Raw genomic sequence first — 19,845 nt, 5'->3', positions numbered from 1 at the left:
ATGCCCAAAATATGCCATAAATGAATTGCCATTCTTGCTAAAGCATACTAAATAAGTAACAGGAGCAGAACCCAATAAACTAAAGGAACTTGCAGGTGTCGAGGAATGGTTTAAAAAAGTTAAGAACACCTTGGTCTATCTCAAGATTTCTACTAATAGCGTATTTTTCAAGATGTCTGTTCATAATGCCTAGGAGGTTTTGTATTTTAAGTGACTGACCAACAAGAAAAACACATATTCCCAGGACTTGACCTGTAATATAGCCAACGTTGTACATTGTCCTCTGAGGGGGCCAGAGACTTGACATAACGAGTTCGTGGAAATTTCGTCGAGCCAGTGGCGCCAAAATACGTTAAATGCTCTTTGAAACCTTTTACGTCACGATTTACAAAGTTCGGCGCGAAAGTTGGTTTTCTCCTCTAATAATAAACCTAGGGTGGTGAAATAAGCTACACAAGAGTTCTCCGAGCACATTTGATCAATCTAAACCAATTCATTGTTTCTAATTAGTGTCCCTTTAACAGCAAGATGCCAGCATACTCTTGTGAAGACACCTTCCAAGTGTCTACTTTTTTTTTTTGCATGCGAGAAGATAGGATATCAGATGCACTTCTGATACTGTGGCTCTCTAGCATGCATCTGAATAAAAGAGCAAGAGCGCTTTACATACTGTTCTCGGATGTTCGAAACTACAGCTTGGAACCTTCAACCTCAGCATGCTGTAGTCAGTATGGCGAGCTGATTTCTGGTGTTGTGCAGGCAATGCATCCCATTTTCCATAACGTACGTGTACTTTGTCCACATGACGTTGTGGTATTGTACAACGTGTGGTGCACCGTTCCCATCAACTCACATATTGGCTTCTTGGCTGTTCTTACAGAATCAGGCAGCGAGAAAGTTGGCAACTACATACATGCATGACTTGGTGGCACGGCTGCAGTGTCAATGGCCACAGTTAACTCTTTAACAGTTACTGAGAGAGAACGTCTGCCTTGACTTGCTTCCAAATAAAAGCCAAGTGAACAATTGACGACCAAACCACGCCTTCACTTTGGGGTTATTGATGAGCAGTAATGATAAGCAGAGAAAAGAATACACATGGAAAATGATCTAGCATTTCTTTCCTGCTTTTCTGTGAGCAATGCAACCAAACTCAACTCCTCCACATTTGTAAGAATGTGTCAGTTATCAGCATTATGGAAATTGACCATAACAGTGTCTGGCAGACAAGAGAGGCAGAGGTGGAAGCTGCAGCAATACCAAGTTTGCCGATCATATCGCGGTTACACATTCTTAATCAGCAAGACACGAGTCCCAGTTAACCAGTGAATCAGTAGAAGCTGAAACACTTCATATATTTGTGAATGCTTCATAATCACTGCTGTTGCAATTTCATGGCACGAGTGTGATTACCTGGCAGGTTTGGCACTTGAAGCAATTTGACCCATCGGTGGTTCAAATTATCTTATTTCTTGTGTGTGTGTGATATATATATCAGAAAGTCAATGCTTTTGCTTGAACCTCTTTTTCAAAAAAAAAGGAAGAAAACAAAAAACGCAACAATGCGCTCTGTTAAACACTGCTGTGACCGGATGCCGTCCACAATTTTCAACTTTTTATCTCCTTAATTAAGGCCACAACAGAAAGCACTCTCACCAAGCTGGCACGTCATTCATTTCACGGTACTGATGGTTTCCTCTTTCTCTCTCTCTTCTACTCCCTTATTTCCCTCCCCATGTATAGGTTAGCAAACTGGGTGTAGTCTAGTCAACCTCTCTGCCTTTCTTGTATTCCTTCTCTATCTCTCACAGCACGTTCTATTAACAAGTTGCCTATTTGATTAATAAGTGAATGTCACTTACACATTTCAAGTTTTGCGTCACAAGCCGAGTACTGGTACGTCTCAACAAAGCACTGCTTCCTCTTGTCTCATCCTGTGTCCATGCTGTTCTATTCACCACAGAAGTGACACCCTGGCCATTCCTATATTCTGCCAGTACACCAGTGCTACATGAAAGCTTTCAAAGTAATTTTCCATATTTGGGCTCTTCCATGTTTTTCAAACTTGCTGGCTTCAGCCTTTGTTGCATTCAGAATACAGTGGGTAGTCTGTCATCAACGACAAATAATAAAACAGTCCCAGGCAGGTACCATGGAAATACAATGTTACAGCAAGCCACTACAAAGACTTCCAAGGATGTGTTGGCACCCATCTTTCATCTCTGCGCCTTTTCTGGCATATTGAAACTCCTAAGAGTGGATTTTCAGGTGTCAGAGAAGATTAATTTACTAAGACAGCATAAACTAATTAATTTTTGTCATTCTGTTCCTTTCAGCAACATTTTGCCTTCAACCGCCGTTGTACTCTTACCTGAATGACCTGACTGAAAGCAAACATCTTGGCAACATGTAGAGGCAGGCAAACACCTTAATCGCCGAGAGATGTTTTGTTCTAAAGGAAAAAAAAGGGAAGGTGGGGACACACACACAGTGATGGACAGTTTTCCAATGTGTTAGTCGTTTTTAATGTCATCGCACGACCCACACACTCTATTTACACAAGGTCTGGGCACTGGGTAAGAGAGACTGTGTGCGCAGCAGTTACTACTTGTTGCGTGCCTTATAGGAGTTCCATTTCACACGCACACACGAGATTGCACTGCAGAAAGCACGCACAACTGTCTCTCCTCTGCTCTGTCCTTTTTTTTTACAACATATTAAAGATGCGGCCATTGCCGAAAGATCTGTGGTGACAATGTAGGTTTCTCCGGTCATGGACCAGTCGTCGCAGCTGTCTCGGCTGGAGGCTGGGGCGGATGGTGGGGCAGTGGGCGAAGGAAAGGCTCGTGGTGCATTGTGGTGGGACGAAGGGGCGGGGATGGGAGTCGGTCCTTTGTTTGTACAACGTGCAGCTGGCAGGACGTGCGATGACAGGCGACCCCACCACGTGATGACGATGACTCGGTTGGGTGCTGCCAGGCACAGACGCCAGTGGCCACTTCGCGAGGCAAGGCCTTCCTTTCACGGTGACGACAACGAGGGAGCCAAGTGACGGCCACTCGTTACTCAGGATGCTTTGTGCCGCTGCTCGCTGCCCAGCCTCTTGCGATAGTGCTTGATCTTCCGGACGTAGCCCTCGACAAATGCCTTGATTTTCATAGGGTTGATCTCGCCCTTCTTGTTGTGGCAGATCTGCAATTTTCGTTTCATTGAAAAAGAAGATTATGTCACTGATGCATATAATGCTTCCAGTTTGCACTGTGTCTATTGGTTGTTGCAGCTTTTCAATGCAAACTGTCGGAGACATAAAAAAAGGCAGTTGGTTCTTGTGTAAGTTCTTAGAGCATCACTTGTAGCCTTGCTAAAGTCTTTCTGGTGGACATGCTGCACTGCTAATACTCAATTATAAGCACCAAAAGGCTCCACATACAACTTAAGCAATTCCTTCTATATTAAAAGACCCCTAAACTATCCGGAGCTCGAAATTTAGTTGTGCTGTTTCAGTTGTGCACGAGTCTACAACGAACATGTAGCCGCACAAATTTTTCGAAATGGTGCCGTAATAGCGAAGCTACACGCGTTTGACGACAGAAACACGGTCCTCGCTCAGTTCGCTCTTTCCTTCGCTACAATCCATTTGTCCTCTTGTTTCTCCTCCTCACCAAGTGCTCCTTCTTGCTGTACAGCGAGCAAGACGATAAGGAGGGGCAGGGAGCGTGCATACCTGCTATCAAACAGGTTCCTGTGGGCCAATCGACAATGCCTGCTACTCTTGAACAGCATCAGATTGTGCCTGGTGACATCACAACGAGTGCTGGGGATACTGGAAAGGCCTGGATAGGGGCACGAGATTTCGTGGCGCGCCTGCTGCCACGTTTGACATTGTTGATGGTGATGGTGTTCTGAAGTAGATGCGCGTTTACTTAAAATGCTAATACAGTAGACTCGATGATTCCAACTCTGACAATTCAAATTTTTGATTAATTCAAACAAATCTTAAATTTTTGGTTGGCCCGCTACATTCTCAATGCATTTTAAAGCTGCTCAATTCAAACTGCCCCATTGCACAAATTCGGCTAATTCAAGCTTTTTTCTTATCCGTGCCTGGAAATTGCTGCTTTTGCTGCTTATATCTGAACATTCGACTTTTTATGTCACAAATAAAGCCGATTACCTGCTTACAAAGCAGCCAGAGCTAGCCAAACTGGGCGAACCCACAATCACATGAGAGAGGGAGACGGTCTGGCCTTGGTCTACCACATGCCGAAACCTTCTGAAAGTCACTTTCGCTGCAGCACACAAGTGTCAGGCGGGAAAGCGTCCTAAGAATGGGAAGGGGGCTACCAGCTGTCACGGGACCAACACATTTCATCCCTCAATTACACATGCGTGCAAGCACTGTATGTTAATAAGCACCAGTATGATCGCGCACATCCAAGAACTTCACTGGCAATTATGCAGAGATGTCTATGATGTTGCGGCGGCAATGAGAAACAATAAACACTGCAAGGCCATTTGGTATGTTGCCCCGAGTCATTTTTGAGAACTTCTGATAATTCAAACAAACTCCCGTGGTCCCCTCGAGTTTGTATTATTGAGAGTCTACTGTAAAATACTGCAGGTGGCTTAGGAACCCCTTAAGAAGGAAGCTTAAGTTCAAGAACAGGGCTTCTAGAAGTATCTGTGTGTGACTTAATGTTTTAAAAACACTTTGAGGGTCAAAGAAATACATGTACGTCACCTGCAACAGCCACAAGACTGTCAAAGACGTACATGTATGTCATGCCTGTATGTTCAAAACGCACGCCTTTTTCGATCATTTCCCTTACTTGGCAAGTGCTGCCACACTGCGGGAATACGTGGAATTTTTTCCTTGCACCGATGTCTCTCCGGTTTTATTTTTTATGCTTTACTACAGCGGTGCGCCGGCTAGTTTCGGTTTCGTTCTTTGGCCGGTTCCCGCTTGTTGCGCCCGCAAAACTGACATCTCTTCGGCTTAGAATCTCTCAAAGGGTGACCATTTTGTTTTACTCTTTCGTTTATTGCTCCCCGGGGCGTGATTATGCCTGTTTCCGTGCAGACACTGACTGACACAAACGATGCCGCTGTGGTTGTGTTTCCTGTTTCGGGGACCCACAAAAACTGCTTCTGTCTCCTTGGCGATAAGATGATGGATTATTATAGGTTTCGGACTTGCTTTCGCTTTCCGGATGCGCTCACACTACACAGTTTTATTCAGTGCGCTCACCCGCGCAGTTTGCTTTCGCTATGGATGTGCGCGCCGGTTTCTCTGCCGCAAGTGAGTGCGTATGAAGGGAGGAGTGCAGAGCACGTTTCGGACTAATTAGACACGAAAGTCTGGTGCTGTGGTCGCCTCGAGAACGAAGTCGCATGATGATGAAAATTATGGCTTTTACACTGCTCTTATAAAAAAAAAAAAACGTACAGGATTTCTGTATTCATCAAGAAAATGAAAGCGCAGTGTGTATGTGTAACAAACATCTGATTATTGTTTTCCTGATTCTTTAGATAATTTGGCATTCGGTTAACTTGGAACATTTTTTACGGTCCCGTGAAATCCCAATTAACGAGCTTTTACTGTACAGTAAAATGAAGTTAATTTGATGTCAGTCTTGGATGAATACGAAGGTCTTGTGCCGCAGTCACATTATAAAGGAAACGGGGCTTGTTACTGAGCTAGTTGGTTCATTACTTGAGAAAAACTGGTAAGACGTAAAAAGAATGGGGATGAAGAAAAGACACATACTGGTGCCATGTTTGTCAGTTTGTGTCTTTTCTTCGTTCCCGCCCCTTTTTGCACCTTACCAGTTATTCTCAAGTTATGAAGGAAGTTGTGACACAACAAGAGTTACATCGTGCACACCACTTTTAACCAAAATAATAATGAGATTTGTGGATTCATTCCATAAGTAAAAGTGTTGATATACAGTAGCCATTTGTTTGTCCCCTTCTTGATACCATCAATAATTTGACATTTGGTTAATTTGAACTTTTTTTCCAGTCTCGTGAAATCCAAATCAACAATGTTTTACCGTCTGTTACGTGCCAACACTTTCAGCAGTTATTAGTTTACTATGTCTACTTGCTCCGTATTATGTTCTGTACGTTTACATTTGTATTCTTACACTCTCCACGTGTGCTAGAGCAGACACCAAGGTGCTTTGTCTGTTGGCCAGCACTGAAATGCACAAGAACAACAAAAAGGAACAAAGAAAAAGAAAAGTCCAGTGCTTTAGCATACAACGTTTACCACCCACTCTCCATCTGCCCTGTAATTTTTCTACCAGATCCTGTCAAAGCATTCAAATGAATTCACAGGAGTGAATACTCTAAAGCAGTTAGCAGGCATCGTTGCCACTGTGAGTAGTCCGACCCAAATTACGTGATGAAAAGATCCGTAAACAGAGGGTGGGTGTTCGAGCCGACGTTTCGACAAGTACCTAGACTTGTCTTCTTCAAGGCAGTTCCAGCCTTGAAGACGACAAGTCCACTTGTCGAAACGTTGGCTCGAGCAACCATCCTCTGTTAGCGGGTTTTTTCCATTGCAAGCTTCCATCTTCCCCTTCCTGCAGTTTTTCCAAATTACGTGAGTGATTTTGCGTCTCGCACCTACTTGAGTGCAGCCACAGTGGCAAGGAATTGCATTGAGCTTCTGGCCTTGCGTTCTGCAGCTGACCGCCATAGCCATTTAACCACCATGGCAAGTCCAGAGCTAAGACAGATGAATGCAACAATGCAACTAAAGGTCATCATCAAAGCCTCCCTCCCTACCTTTGGGACAGATTTTCGGAGGATGTCCTTGTACTCCTCCTTTGAGATTTCGCGGCGATTGTAGTAAGGCTTGAGTGCTAGCTTTACTTCGTCCACCACGCGTTCCTGCCTGTTCAGCTTCTTCAGGAACTGCAAACAGGGGAGGAAAGGGACACTGTAATCCATGCACAGAACAAGACCTGCCAAAGAGACAATTCGATCAAATAAGAGAATTCAAGTTATTGAATGACGGTGATTCAGCTGACAATTGGAGAACGAAAGTTACTCTCACAGTCCTTCACGATGTTTAAAAAGGCATGTGGGACACTACCTTCTTAGGCAACGCAGAAACGACAGGAACAAGCTTTCCCATTGGACACAGCTGAGTTCCAACCACTGTGGCCGCTCATTTGCTCCATACCTTGCAACATATGGCATAATAGGCATGCTAACCACCAGTCCAGGCTATGATCAGGTGTGACCTCGGCACAACAAGTATGCTGATTATAACAGGCACAGTGCGTGCAAACTGTGCTTTGTGTGAATTTCCCAAGGCACACATATTTGCTGTTTGTCCCAGACATACAATGTGTAGATGACCAGCGCTGGCTGCTATATACCCACTGTACACCAACTACAAACAGACTTTGCAGAAGGCTGTAAGCCAAGATTCTTAATGTAGATTATGAAAGCAATCTGTGCACTTCTTCATTTCTGGGTAGCACACAATTAGAATCATGGCAGTGTACAGGTCCTCAAGATGTGAATGTATTCACACACTGCCACAAAATATTGTAGCTGCTACCCTCATTTCACTTCCTCCTCCTTTGTGCAAAGTAGCAGGCTAGAGGTGTAGCCGCTAGTTCAGGCTTACCTGTCTGCCATGAGTGATGCAAGCATAGACAAGAGCTCAAACACACAAAGAATGGGGTAGAAGTGAATACACTAAGTGCTCTAGAGGCAGAGCCTTGCAAAAAGCACCAAATGAAACCAGAATCATCACTACACAGTAAGGTGTTGTTCTGAACACAAGCACAGACTGATATGTTCGAGTGATGTGGTCACTCTGAGTGCAAGTCCTAAATGGCCACATACAGAGGTATGTTAAGTATGCACATCTTTAGCTATGCTGCAAATTCTTCACAGAAGTTGTTAAGGTTATTGTTGTGTTCGATGCACTCCCTGTGTCACGAGCGAGCCCCGCAAAGGACCGGATGCTGAAACTACTTCCAGATGTTGACTCCTCTCCTTCCCCCGCTCGGCTCAAAACGAGCCACCGATCGTTTCCCCCGGCAGTTCGGCTGCCGCCTCCATCCGAGTAGGAATAAACTTGTTTTTAACCGTTCGAGGCTGTCTACGCTTTTTGAGACTACCGCGACCCACGCGTACGTCTATGGGCCGACGACAACACCGGACATAACAGTGGCGACGAGGAAGTGGATTTGGACCTACGCTACGCAACGATATTGACAAGCTACAAGCTATGGCTACGCACGGGCTCCCAAATCGGCTACCTGAATTCAACGGCTCATCATGGTCATCATGGTTTGGACGCCTGCAATTTTACTTCGAGGCTAACAACATCACTGATGCAGCAATGAAGAGAGCCAACCTGCTAACGCTGTGTGGGGAGCAGACATACGACACAGTCTGTGCCCTGATTCAGCCACGCACTCCAGCAACCGCTGACTACGACGACATCGTAGCAGCGCTACAAGAACACTATGACCCAAGGCCATCGGAGGTCTACTGTCGAGCCCGCTTCCAACGGCGAGACCAACTGGAAGGCGAAAAAGTGGCCGAATACGTAGCGGCTCTCAAAAAGCTCGCTGCTGACTGCAATTTCGGGACGTTGACCGCGACAACTTCAGCTACTGCGCAGGAGGGAGGATCGACTGCCACACCTGCTAACACCCCTATGCTCCCCTTGGACGTTATGTTGCGTGACCGTTTTGTGTGCGGACTGCGTGACGAAGGCCTACAACAACGCCTGTTCGCGGAGACGGGTCTCACCTTCTCCAAAGCCTACAACATCGCCCAACGAGCGGAGAGCGCCGGTCACCAGCAGAGGGATATTCGACGGAACGTCGAGCCGGTACATCACACCAGTGAGCAGTCAGGTCATTCCACGTCTAAGGCGAAATCAAGCAAAAAGACACAGCGCTGTTGGCGATGCGACGACATGCACGATCCCCAGGTATGTCGATACAAGACAGCGACCTGCAATTTTTGCCACAAACTGGGACACATTGAAAAGGCATGCATCACGAAGCGCAAACAGCTCCGACCGAAGACTTCAGTGCAACGGAACAACAATGTCGACGCACAGGAGGGCCAGACGCAAGATAAAAGCCGAACAGCACTAACGTCATCGGCACTATATGACTTGAACGCCGTTGTGAACCTCGGCACGAGACCGAAGATTACGACTGAAATCTTGGTACACCAGCGCCCTATCAGGTTTGAGGTGGATTCCGGAGCAGCATGTACGCTCATCAGCGAGGACACTTTTCGCGCCACTTGGCGTGAGAACGCACCAGCTCTCCAGCAAGACGACACGCAGCTGAGAACGTGGTCCGGACATTCTCTTCCACTACTGGGCTATGCCAACGTAGACGTGTGCTACAACGGTCAGACCCATCAGCTCCCCTTGCTGGTCGTTCACGGTTCCGGATCAAGCCTTTTAGGACGAAATTGGTTCACCCCTCTTGGAGTGGTCATTGGCGGAGTTCACCACACACCCACCTATCCGTCAGTGGAGGAGCTTCAACAGAAGTACAAAGCGGTTTTCTCCGAAGAAATACCTGGAAACAACGGACCTCCAGTCACACTGGAGCTTCGGGAGGATGCGACGCCGAAATTTTTGAAAGCTAGGTCGGTGCCTTTCGCCCTACGAACGTCAGTCGAGAATGAGCTTGACCGACTGCAGGAACAAGGGATCATCGAACCGACGCAACATTCGGAATGGGCTACACCACTCGTTGTCGTACGAAAGAAGAACGGTACCCTACGCCTCTGCGGAGACTACCGGAGCACTGTCAACCTGGCGACAAAAGCATCTTCCTACCCACTGCCGACACCGGAAGAGGTTTTTAGCACGCTTCGTGGTGGAAAAATCTTCAGCACTCTGGACTTGACACAAGCCTACCAGCAGCTGAAGGTGAGCGAATCAACGTCTGAACTGCTCACGATAAACACCATTAAGGGTCTCTACAAAGTTAAAAGGCTACCATTCGGAATATCTGCTGCGCCAGCAATCTTCCAGAAATTTATGGAGTCTACACTTAGCGGGATCCCTGGCGTTTGCGTCTACTTGGACGATGTTATTGTCGGTGGCGCCTCCAATGAAGAGCACACAGAACGATTGGAGCTCATTTTGGAAAAGCTTTCAAATGCTAACTTGCGCATCAGCAAAGAAAAATGTGTTTTTGCGGTGCCTGAAGTGAAGTTTCTTGGACATCAAATTGACGCGCAGGGTATCCATCCCACTGAAGACAAAGTGCGAGCAATTACTGAAGCACGAGCGCCTACTAACAAGCAAGAACTGCAGTCGTTCTTAGGGCTATTGACGTTCTACGACCGGTTCCTAGAACATCGAGCTACAGTGGCCAACGATCTATACCAGCTCCTGCAGAAAGAAGTCCCATGGACTTGGTCGCCACGCCACCAAAAGTCATTTGTTGCCCTTAAGCAACTACTTCGTAAGTCTACAGTTCTGCGACACTACGACGAAAGGAGACCCCTACTGCTAGCCTGTGACGCATCACCATACGGAGTGGGAGCAGTCCTCTCCCAAGCTGACGACCAGGGACGGGAAGCCCCGATCGCTTTCGCATCGCGCACCCTATCGCAGGCAGAGAGGAATTATTCCCAGCTAGATAAAGAGGGACTTGCCATCGTCTACGCAGCAGATCACTTTCGGCAGTACATCACGGGCAGAAAAGTGACATTCATAACAGATCACCGGCCCTTATTGGGTATTATGGGTCCCCAGAAGCCAATGCCACAGACTTTGTCGCCGCGAATGACACGATGGTGCATCAAGATGTCGTCGTACGATTACGAACTCGTACATCGCACAGGGAAGAAACACCAGAACGCCGACGCACTAAGCCGCCTGCCGCTAGACACCACAATAGATGAACCACCCCCGCCGGGTGATATACTCATGTTCGAGGTGCTGCCGAACCCTCCGCTAACAGCTGACACGGTAGCAGCGTCAACGCAGGAGTGCACTGTCTTGAAGGAAGTCTACGCAGCTATACAAGAAGGCAACGTGCAGAAGCTAAAGGGTGAACACTTCAACGCTTACCGCAAGCGAGCTGCGGAGTTGAGCACTCATCGCGGTTGCGTCACCTTGGGATCAAGAGTTGTAATTCCGGCGGCACTTCGCGAACAGGCCATGTCGCTTGTCCACGCAGGTCATCGAGGCATTGTTGCTATGAAAAAGTGTGCCAGAAGTTACATGTGGTGGCCGGGTATCGACGGTGATATAGAATCGACAGTTAAAGATTGCCAGCCTTACCAATGCAACCACAGAAGTCCGCCAAGAGCCCCTATTCCTGAATGGGAAAGACCAGACGCGCCTTGGCACACCCTGCATATTGATTTTGCTGGACCTATCGAAGGGTGCTCATTCCTGGTTGTTGTAGACGCATACACCAAGTGGCTTGAGGTAAAACAAATGGCTACAACGACATCGGCAGCAGTTATCGACACTCTGCGGTCGTTGTTTGCAACGTTCGGTCTACCGCGCAAGGTGGTCTCGGACAACGGCACTCCATTTGTGTCAACGGAGATTCTCAAGTTCTACAGCGACAACGGCGTCTCGTCTGTTACATCAGCTCCCTACCACCCGGCGACGAACGGACAAGCCGAGCGCTACGTGGCTGAGCTAAAACGCGCCCTTACTAAAGATCAGACTGGGACAATGCAACGCCGCATCGCGCGCTTTCTCTTCAGACAGCACAACACTCTTCAAAGCACCACTGATCAAACGCCAGCGAAATTGATGTTCGGACGAGAAATGAGAACCTAGCTGACAGCAATTGTCCCGGAGCCCTCAGCGAAAACACTGTCGGAGGAAGAAATGCTCCCGCCTAGCAGAAGAATTGAAAGTGGACAGCGCATATACGCCCGCCAGTTCCACAGAAAGCCCGGCTGGGTTGAAGCGACGGCACTCAAACGCATAGGTTTGCGGTCATGGCTCGTCGACATCGGCGGAAAGGCCACACGCCGCCACCTTAATCAGCTACGTCGTTCAGGTAATTTGCCAAGGGAACCTCCCATTCAAGCAGCCACCTCGACGGAAGCTTCGTCCCACTTAGCCTGGCATCTCGCACCAGATGAATCGGCGCCACCGCCCGCCGGCCCTCAACACAAGAGCAACGACACCCAGCGAGCGGAGGCTTCTCTTCCTAGTGCGTCCAGAGCGTCCACGCGCCCACGGCGGCCCCCAGATCGCTTCCAAGCGACAATCTAAGGAGGGAGGAGATGTTGTGTTCGATGCACTCCCTGTGTCACGAGCGAGCCCCGCGAAGGACCGGATGCTGAAACTACTTCCAGATGTTGACTCCTCTCCTTCCCCCGCTCGGCTCAAAACGAGCCACCGATCGTTTCCCCCGGCAGTTCGGCTGCCGCCTCCATCTGAGTAGGAATAAACTTGTTTTTAACCGTTCGAGGCTGTCTACGCTTTTTGAGACTACCGCGACCCACGCGTACGTCTATGGGCCGACGACAACACCGGACATAACAGTTATTTAACACTCTTTTAAATCTAAAGGCGTGCACTGCAAGCACACCAGCATGACTTGTATAAACAATGGAGTGTTTCTGGTGATATGTCAGAAAATGACTAAACACAGGACACAAGAGACATGGAAATAATTCCTGTGAGCTAACTTAAAAGAAAGCGTCCACACATCTGCAGCTACCAATTTATCTACCTAACTAGAAAATTAACAAAATACAAAATTCTTCAACTGCAGAGATAGGCAGTACAATGCATTAAAGAGGGAAATATTAGGTACTTTCACACTTTCATATCGTGCTTCTTGCTTGCCTTTATCCAGCAAATAGTTACCCTACTAGCTGCTGCCTTCACAGTTAACTTCAGCTTGCCAAACCAAAACTGACTACACTCACAAATGGCTATCCACAAAGTGAATACCTTGCAAGTGGAAAGATGCAGCACTAACACCATGGCTCTGTAGCTGCTGGTGTCATGCTGCGGCGAACTAATGCAGCTGTTCCATAGCGACATGTTATAGACACTCGACACGTAAGCCTAGTTTCTAGCATTGACAAGTGTAGGCTCGTGGCTTTACCATATTTCTTCCTAGCATCCTATTCATACTTTCAGGAAAGGACGATGTAGAAAACGACAACTTATGACTCGAGAACGCCAACTTTTAAAAGTTGGATGCGACAGAAGCTTTTTCCGGTGTCAGCACTCACCTTGTCCTTGACCTGCATCTCAACAGCCGAGCTGGGCAGTTCGTCGAGGATCTGGAGCTGGCTTTCGTCCATGCTACGACTGCTAAACTTGGATTCCGACCGGCTCCGGGTCACGTTCGACGAACCACCCTTGGCCTTGTCAACTACAAAGTGTATAACATGTTTGGCATCCTGTGAAGCACCACCACTACTGCTGGAGTGTTGACGCTTGGACTTAGAACTGCCTTTGCCACTTTTTCGGTCCGTAGGTAAAAGGGAGTCGAAGGACCCTTTCTGTGCAGCAGGTGCTGTTTGGGGAGGCACTGCAACAGGCTCTGGAGGTGAAACGGGAATATCCGTGGGGGAATACAGCAGTGGCGTTGAAACATCCATGTCCACAACACCTGTCTGCTCTGTCACTCGCGCTGCAGGTTCAGGGGGCAGGCTCAGAGTTGTTGGGGGAGCAGCAGCAGGTGCAGTGACAATGGGCGGGGCAGTCAACCGCACAATAGGTGCTGGCGGCGGCCTCAGTGGCAAGAGGCCCATTGGTGGAGGCAGAAGCGCGCCAAGTGCAGGTGGCACAAACGGCGCCCTAAGGCCAAGAATCACGGGCGCTGCAGCAGGAGCCCAGGCACCTGCCAGATTGCCCATCACAGTAGTCAGAGGCCGCGCTGGCAGGAACGGTGGTGGTGGTTGCAACTGTAGCCCCGCCATGGTCGGGAGCACCGGTGGGCCACTCACAGGTGCTGCAACTGTCATTGATGGCACGGGCTGAGTCAAAGGCAAAGACACTGCCGTTGCCTTGACGGCACGTGTCGGCGGCTCTGGTTCTGGTGGAAGCGGTGGCAGCTCGAGCTCAGGAGGTGGGCGAGGATCAGTCTCGGTGGCTGTTGAAGCTGCGACCATCGGAGGTGGCGGTGGGCTCGGGCTTTTGGTTGGCTCGCATGGGTCATAGCTATTGTCTTCTGGCGGCGATGGGGGCGACCGTGGTGACAGCTGTTTGGCAGAGCCACTTGAAATAGGCGGCTGTGGTAGTGGTGGCGATGGCGGCTGTGGCAGAGGCGGCGACGGTGGCTCTGGTGCCTGAGGAGTTGTTTGTGATGATGTTGGCGACTTGTCTGCAGTACCAGGTGATGGGGGTGATGGGTGCACCTCTGGGGGTGTGCTTGGCTTGTTGTCAGCGAAGCCGTCGCTCACTGATGGCGAAGATGCTGATGCCTGATCACCAAAGTCATATGCCGGAGAAACTGGCGACCTCTCCATCGCCTCTTGCTCGTTGTCCTGGTCACTTGCTTCACTCTCATCCCTATCACCATCGTGGCCAATCAGATGGTGACGGCGTCTCTTTTTGGACAAACTCTCGTTGACATCACTGTCACTTCCATATTGCGGAGTGGCGGGAGAGGAGGCCTCACGTTTCCGTGGCCTCGACTCCCTCGTGCTAGATTTCGAATGCGTATCGGGATCCTTCGATGGCGTGGCTGCCACCTTTGTTTCCTTCTTGCTGCGATTGAAATTTACATTGATTATGATGCTGTCACCCTTGGCTATCACCTCTTTAGACTCTATGGGTGTGTGCTCTTCTGCCTCCTCCAAATAAGGACTGGGTGACCTCTCTTTCCGCCGCTCATGCTTATCGCGCCAGTAGTCCTTCTCAACAACCACCTTTATTTTTTCTTCAGTCCGCCGTGGCTCCCTAGTTATTTCTCGTGACTCCCTCGTTTCTCTGCTTTCCCTAGATTCCCTGCTGTCTTTTGATTCTCTACTGTCCCTCGATTCTCTGCTGTCCCTTGCCACATCCCTTGATTCCCTGTTGTCTCTCGACTCCCTACTATCCCTTGAATCTCTTGCATCTCTAGACTCTCTCCCTCGGCTGCCATCGTCCCTTGAATCCCTGGTTTCCCTAGAGCTGCGAGTTTCTCTCGAGTCTCGCTTTTCCCTCGAGTCCCTAGTGTCCCTGTCATCGTAGCGTCTTGACTCTCGGTCATCTGTTCGACGTGAATCCTTGTGCTTGGAGGACTTCTCTGATGAGCGCTCATCCGAGTGGTCTCTACGATGGCGACTGCTGTGCCTGTGCTCGTGGCGTTCTTTTGAGCTGCTCCGTCGTCGGTCTTTGCTGCTGTGGCGAGTGTGCTCTTTGCTGCTGCTCCCACTGCTGCTATGCTTGTCTCTCTCCTTGTACTTGTCCCTGTGGTCTTTGTGAGATGATGATGATGATGATGACTTGCTATCTTTATATGATGATCTCTCCTTTTCCTTGTCTTTTTTATTCCAGTCACGCTTCTTGTCAGGGCGAACGTACAGCTCCCGATCAGGGCGTCGTTCCTTCTTTTTGGGCGGTGGAGGTGGCGATGGAGAGCTTGTTCTCGCATCACCGTCCTTGCGTGTCGGATTATCGGAGCGCTCGACACGACTTTCTTTCTCACGCTTCTTGATTTCACGCTCCTTGTATAACACTGTGTCATCCCGCTGCTTTCCATCTCGGTAGCTACGCTCCCGTGAATGCTTTGACAGCTTCTTCCAGCTGATATCACTGCCAGAGTCAACTCGGCCCAACACACTGGTGCGCTTCACTTCGGCATGCGATGCTACCGCTGCGCTTGTGCTATCACCTCCAAGGCTAGATTCGCTGTCAGCAGTGTGACTCGCTGCTTTATCACTTCTCTTGAGCTTGGGTATCCGTGGCAACTCTGAAATGTTGATGCGTGGTGCCAACTCGGCCAAGTCATCAGCAGACGTCTCTGCCTCCTTCCGTCGTCGGCTCGAAGATAAAGGCGACCTTTCTTCAACAATCTCACCTTCTTCACGGTCCTCATTGTTGCTGTTTGTCCGCCGGTGACGACGGTGCTTCCGATGATGACAGGTGTCTTTCTTGTGCTTGGTCTTGCGCTCCTTCTGTAGTGGACGTTCCTTGTCCTTTTGGTCTTGTCGCCACGGCTCCTCCTGCTCCCTCACAACAGCCTCCAGATTGTCTACCAAGCCATCTGTGCTACCAGGCTCCGATATATCTTCCATGCCATTACTGGTATCCTCAAGGAGGCCTTCTTCTTCAGAAGAGGATATATCTTCAGTATCTAGGAGGTTACCAAGGACACCGCCATCATCTGCCTCCTTCGATTCTTCCGGTGCAGGGGAGGCAATGTCGTCACCTGGTCCACCTGCTGCCAAACTGCTCTCTTCCTGCTCTTCTCCCTCCTCCTCTTCTGGCTCAGCCTCCGGGCTCTCAATTTCCTTTGGCGAGGAGGTATTGTCCTGTGTGTCCTCGTCGTCACCTTCATTGGCGTCTGCAATCACCTTTTCGTCATTTTCTTCCCCATCTTCACCTTCTCTTGAAACCTCTGCTGCTTGCTCATCTACTTGCACTGCTTCAGGAGACACAGGTGCCGAGGAGTCCTCTCCACTCTCAATAGGTGATGCCCCAGGGACCACGTCTTCTGTTGGCGATGCCGGCGCATCAACAGGGGTAGGAGGAGATGGTGTTGCTTCTAGCGGAGATGATGGACTGTCTTCAGTTGGGGGAGATGCAGGCGCATCTTGCATGAAGGAAGGGCCCTCTTCTTCTGTGGGGGATGCTGGAGTGTCTTCTACTGGCGCTGAACCTGTTTCTTCCTCTTCAGGGTTCATCTGTGAGCTTTCTTCCTCTTCAGCTAACGGTTGCACTTCTGGTTTTTCTTCTTCCTCCTCCTCCTCCACTTCCTCCTCCTCATCACCATCTCCTGCTTCATCACCACCACCATCGCCTTCTTTGGCTCCATTACTTTCATCTTCACCCTGTTCACCATCACTTGAGTTTCCATTCTCGACGATTTCCAGCCCACCCTCTTCATCTGATACTTGTGATGTGCCCTCGTCGTTTTCGGGGGATGGGCTCCTCACATTGGCCGTTTCCAGGATGGGGCCCTCCTCCTCGCTCTCTCCAGCTGCTTTTAAGTGATCACCTGCAACTTCTTCATCTTCTGGCACATCAGCAGGATTTTCTTGCTCGTCGATAACCAGCTCGTTTTCACTCGACGATGCTTCCTCGTCGTGGTCCACGACGCTTGCTGGGACACGTCGTGGCACACTCTCTCTGCCAATGGACACTGCTGTAGACACTCTTGTAGGGCTTTCACCGTTCACTGAAGGTTCTGTATCATCTCCATTATGATTCATACCATCCCCCCCACCATCACCACCACCACCACTGTCATCACCATCATCGATGTCACTGTAAATGTCAATATCGTCGTCTTCCTCCACCGGACCGTTTTTAGTCCGGTCCCGGCCATTCTTGCGGGCATAGGCATCTGGTGGAGAGGGAACCATCAAGTGGTGGTAGCTACCACAACCTTCCCGTTGTGCATGGTCGTCATGCCGACTAGGTGTTGTGCCATTGTCCCCTGAAGCACCAACACAGCCTGAGGTGTAGCCACTACCACTTGATGCTCGTCGGCTGGGAGTCTGGTTTGCCGAACCCGCTGAGTGACCACCTATGCTCGAAGGTGGAGGAGAAGCCGGGGATTCGGCAGGCGAACCGGGGGGACTTCGGGGGCACTTGCGTGCTGTTGAAGGCACTGCACGCAGATCCAGAGAACCATCACGTTGCACAATAGCACCTGAGAGTCCACCCTTGGAATGGAACACAGACTGCATCTCTAGAATGCTGCCCAGTAGGTCACCGCAAGCTGGAGGAGGAGAAACTTTGGCCAGAGCTGCACGCACCCTGCAAATAGTACACACACAACTTAGTAGAGTGGTAGTTTTAACGCGATAGCGTTAGAGAGCTCGTGTCGCAGAAATTCCGGTGTCGGCGTCGGCACCGTTGGTTGTGATCGAAAAATCATCCGTGAGCGAAAAATTGAGAAAGTAGCAAATAAAACAAACGATAAAATCTTCGGTCCCAATGAGGATCGAACCCGGGCCGTTCGCGTGGCAGGCAGGTGTCTTACCACAAAGCCACGATGTTACTGGCAGCTGCTTCGGAAAAAAACACTACATAAATGTCATGCAGTGAAAGGAGTCTCAACGCATTTTGTTCGGCAGTTGTCACGACGAAAACGAGCCCATACGGCAATTTGTAGGCGCAATCGCGAGGCCATCAAACTACGTCGAAAAAGACCGGGATAGTGCAGCCATCGCCGCTAAATACACACACGAACTTTCAAACAGCTCTAAAAACGGACAACTATGTCCATCTAGCGGAAAACATATCAAGCCAACACAGCAAACGCTAGATAATGTGCTGCCATCTGTGAGGCATTGTGAGAAATATGTCTCGACTTTTCATGGCATCCGAGAGGGCGGGCGCGCGGCGTATATCTTGGAGGCCATGCGACTCTTGCTTTAGATCGAAAGCCTGTACAATTCGCGCGCGTGCGTGCGTGTGTGTGTGTAACAATACACATTAATAAGTATGCACTTAGTGGTTGAAGTGCGCACTGGGGGCCGGATTTCGCTATCGCGTTCAACTCTTAAAGGCGAAGCTTAAGGGTCCCCCAATTTTTGGGCTAGTTGGTGCTGCATTACTAACGAGGGGGGGTGAAGCGCTAAAAGGACGACGTAGACTACAAGAAGCACCTGTCATTCGTCCCCCTTAGTCCACACCATCCATTTAGCCCTCCCCCCCCCCCCCCCCCCCATTAATAGTATACATTTCATTATAACGAGGTATAATGATATTCAACTACAGTCGCCGACCGTTTATTCGGACTCTGCGGGAACCACCGAAGAGTCCGAATAATCGGGAGTCCGAAAAAAAGGATTCACTAGAAAAAAGCACCTGTATTGACCCAGCGGCCGGAAAAAACTTGTCAGTGCGCTTCTTTACACATGCACACTTAGGCGCGACCTAGTCGGCCTGTATTTCAGCCACTGTTTGGCCACTCCTATGGGTCGGCAATAGCACTGCAACGGCCTACGCTGAATCCACATTTGATGGCTGTGTTGTGGGAGGCACGTCATCACGGCAGTCACTGCCCACATGCGCTGGTTTGAGTAGCTGACGGATGATCTCATCGCGCAACTCGGCGAAAACTCCCAAGCAACTTCGGATTGAGGTCGGCTGCCTTCTACTTGGCGAATAATCGCTGCATTTTTTGCCATCGTCAGGGCCTTGTAGTTGCCGCGTTTCTTTAGTTACGACGGCGCACACGGAACGGGTGGTGTCGGAGCAATTTCAGCAGATCAAGCCTCGCACGCCAAGCAACAAACAAGGGAGCGAGACACAAAGCTCGGGACGCAGATCAGGCCTAGCCACAAAAACATCTGACAGCGCAAACCCTCAAACGCCAAAAGGGAACGACGTTGAGCTAGTTGATGTTGCAGCGCTTGTGTTGGCGTACTCTCTTTGTACGAGTTAGGATCCGCGTCATACTCGTACGCACTGTCATTCACCTCAAAGGCCGCACCGAGCTGATTCCGATTTCGGCTTGGCTTGGCCTGCTGTTGGGCCGCAATAGCGTTCAATGGATACTTGACTGGCTAAAGCCAAAAGGCAACCGTTACGCATAGCTAACAAACGGAGCCTTCGAGATCGGCAATTTCTGCGTGGATTTTGACACTGGCACGATCTCTAGCTATCGCCAGTGCAGCATTTCAGTGTGCTGGCAACCTAACAAAAATATTGTAAACATTGCTGACAGTTTGTCGTGGCGTTCAACG

The 19,845-nt window shown here is 49.4% G+C and overlaps 1 protein-coding gene across 1 annotated transcript in view; it reads right to left on the bottom strand.

The window, feature by feature from the left end:
* Positions 1–2,501: 2,501 nt before the first annotated feature.
* Positions 2,502–19,845, bottom strand: part of LOC119383225 (PHD and RING finger domain-containing protein 1) — a 67,197-nt gene continuing 49,853 nt past the window's right edge. The window contains exons 11-13 of the mRNA XM_037651265.2: positions 13,228–17,908; positions 6,793–6,921; positions 2,502–3,192 (exon numbers count right to left, since the gene is read on the bottom strand). Of these exons, the coding sequence (XP_037507193.1) occupies positions 3,067–3,192; positions 6,793–6,921; positions 13,228–17,908 (4,936 nt within the window). The 3' untranslated portion in view covers positions 2,502–3,066. The remainder of the gene's footprint in view (positions 3,193–6,792; positions 6,922–13,227; positions 17,909–19,845) is intronic.

The sequence above is a fragment of the Rhipicephalus sanguineus genome, chromosome 2 (assembly GCF_013339695.2).
Source record: "Rhipicephalus sanguineus isolate Rsan-2018 chromosome 2, BIME_Rsan_1.4, whole genome shotgun sequence".
Classification (NCBI taxonomy): domain Eukaryota; kingdom Metazoa; phylum Arthropoda; class Arachnida; order Ixodida; family Ixodidae; genus Rhipicephalus; species Rhipicephalus sanguineus.
Note: the sequence above shows the minus strand (reverse complement) of the source record. Positions and strands in the feature narration are given on the sequence as shown.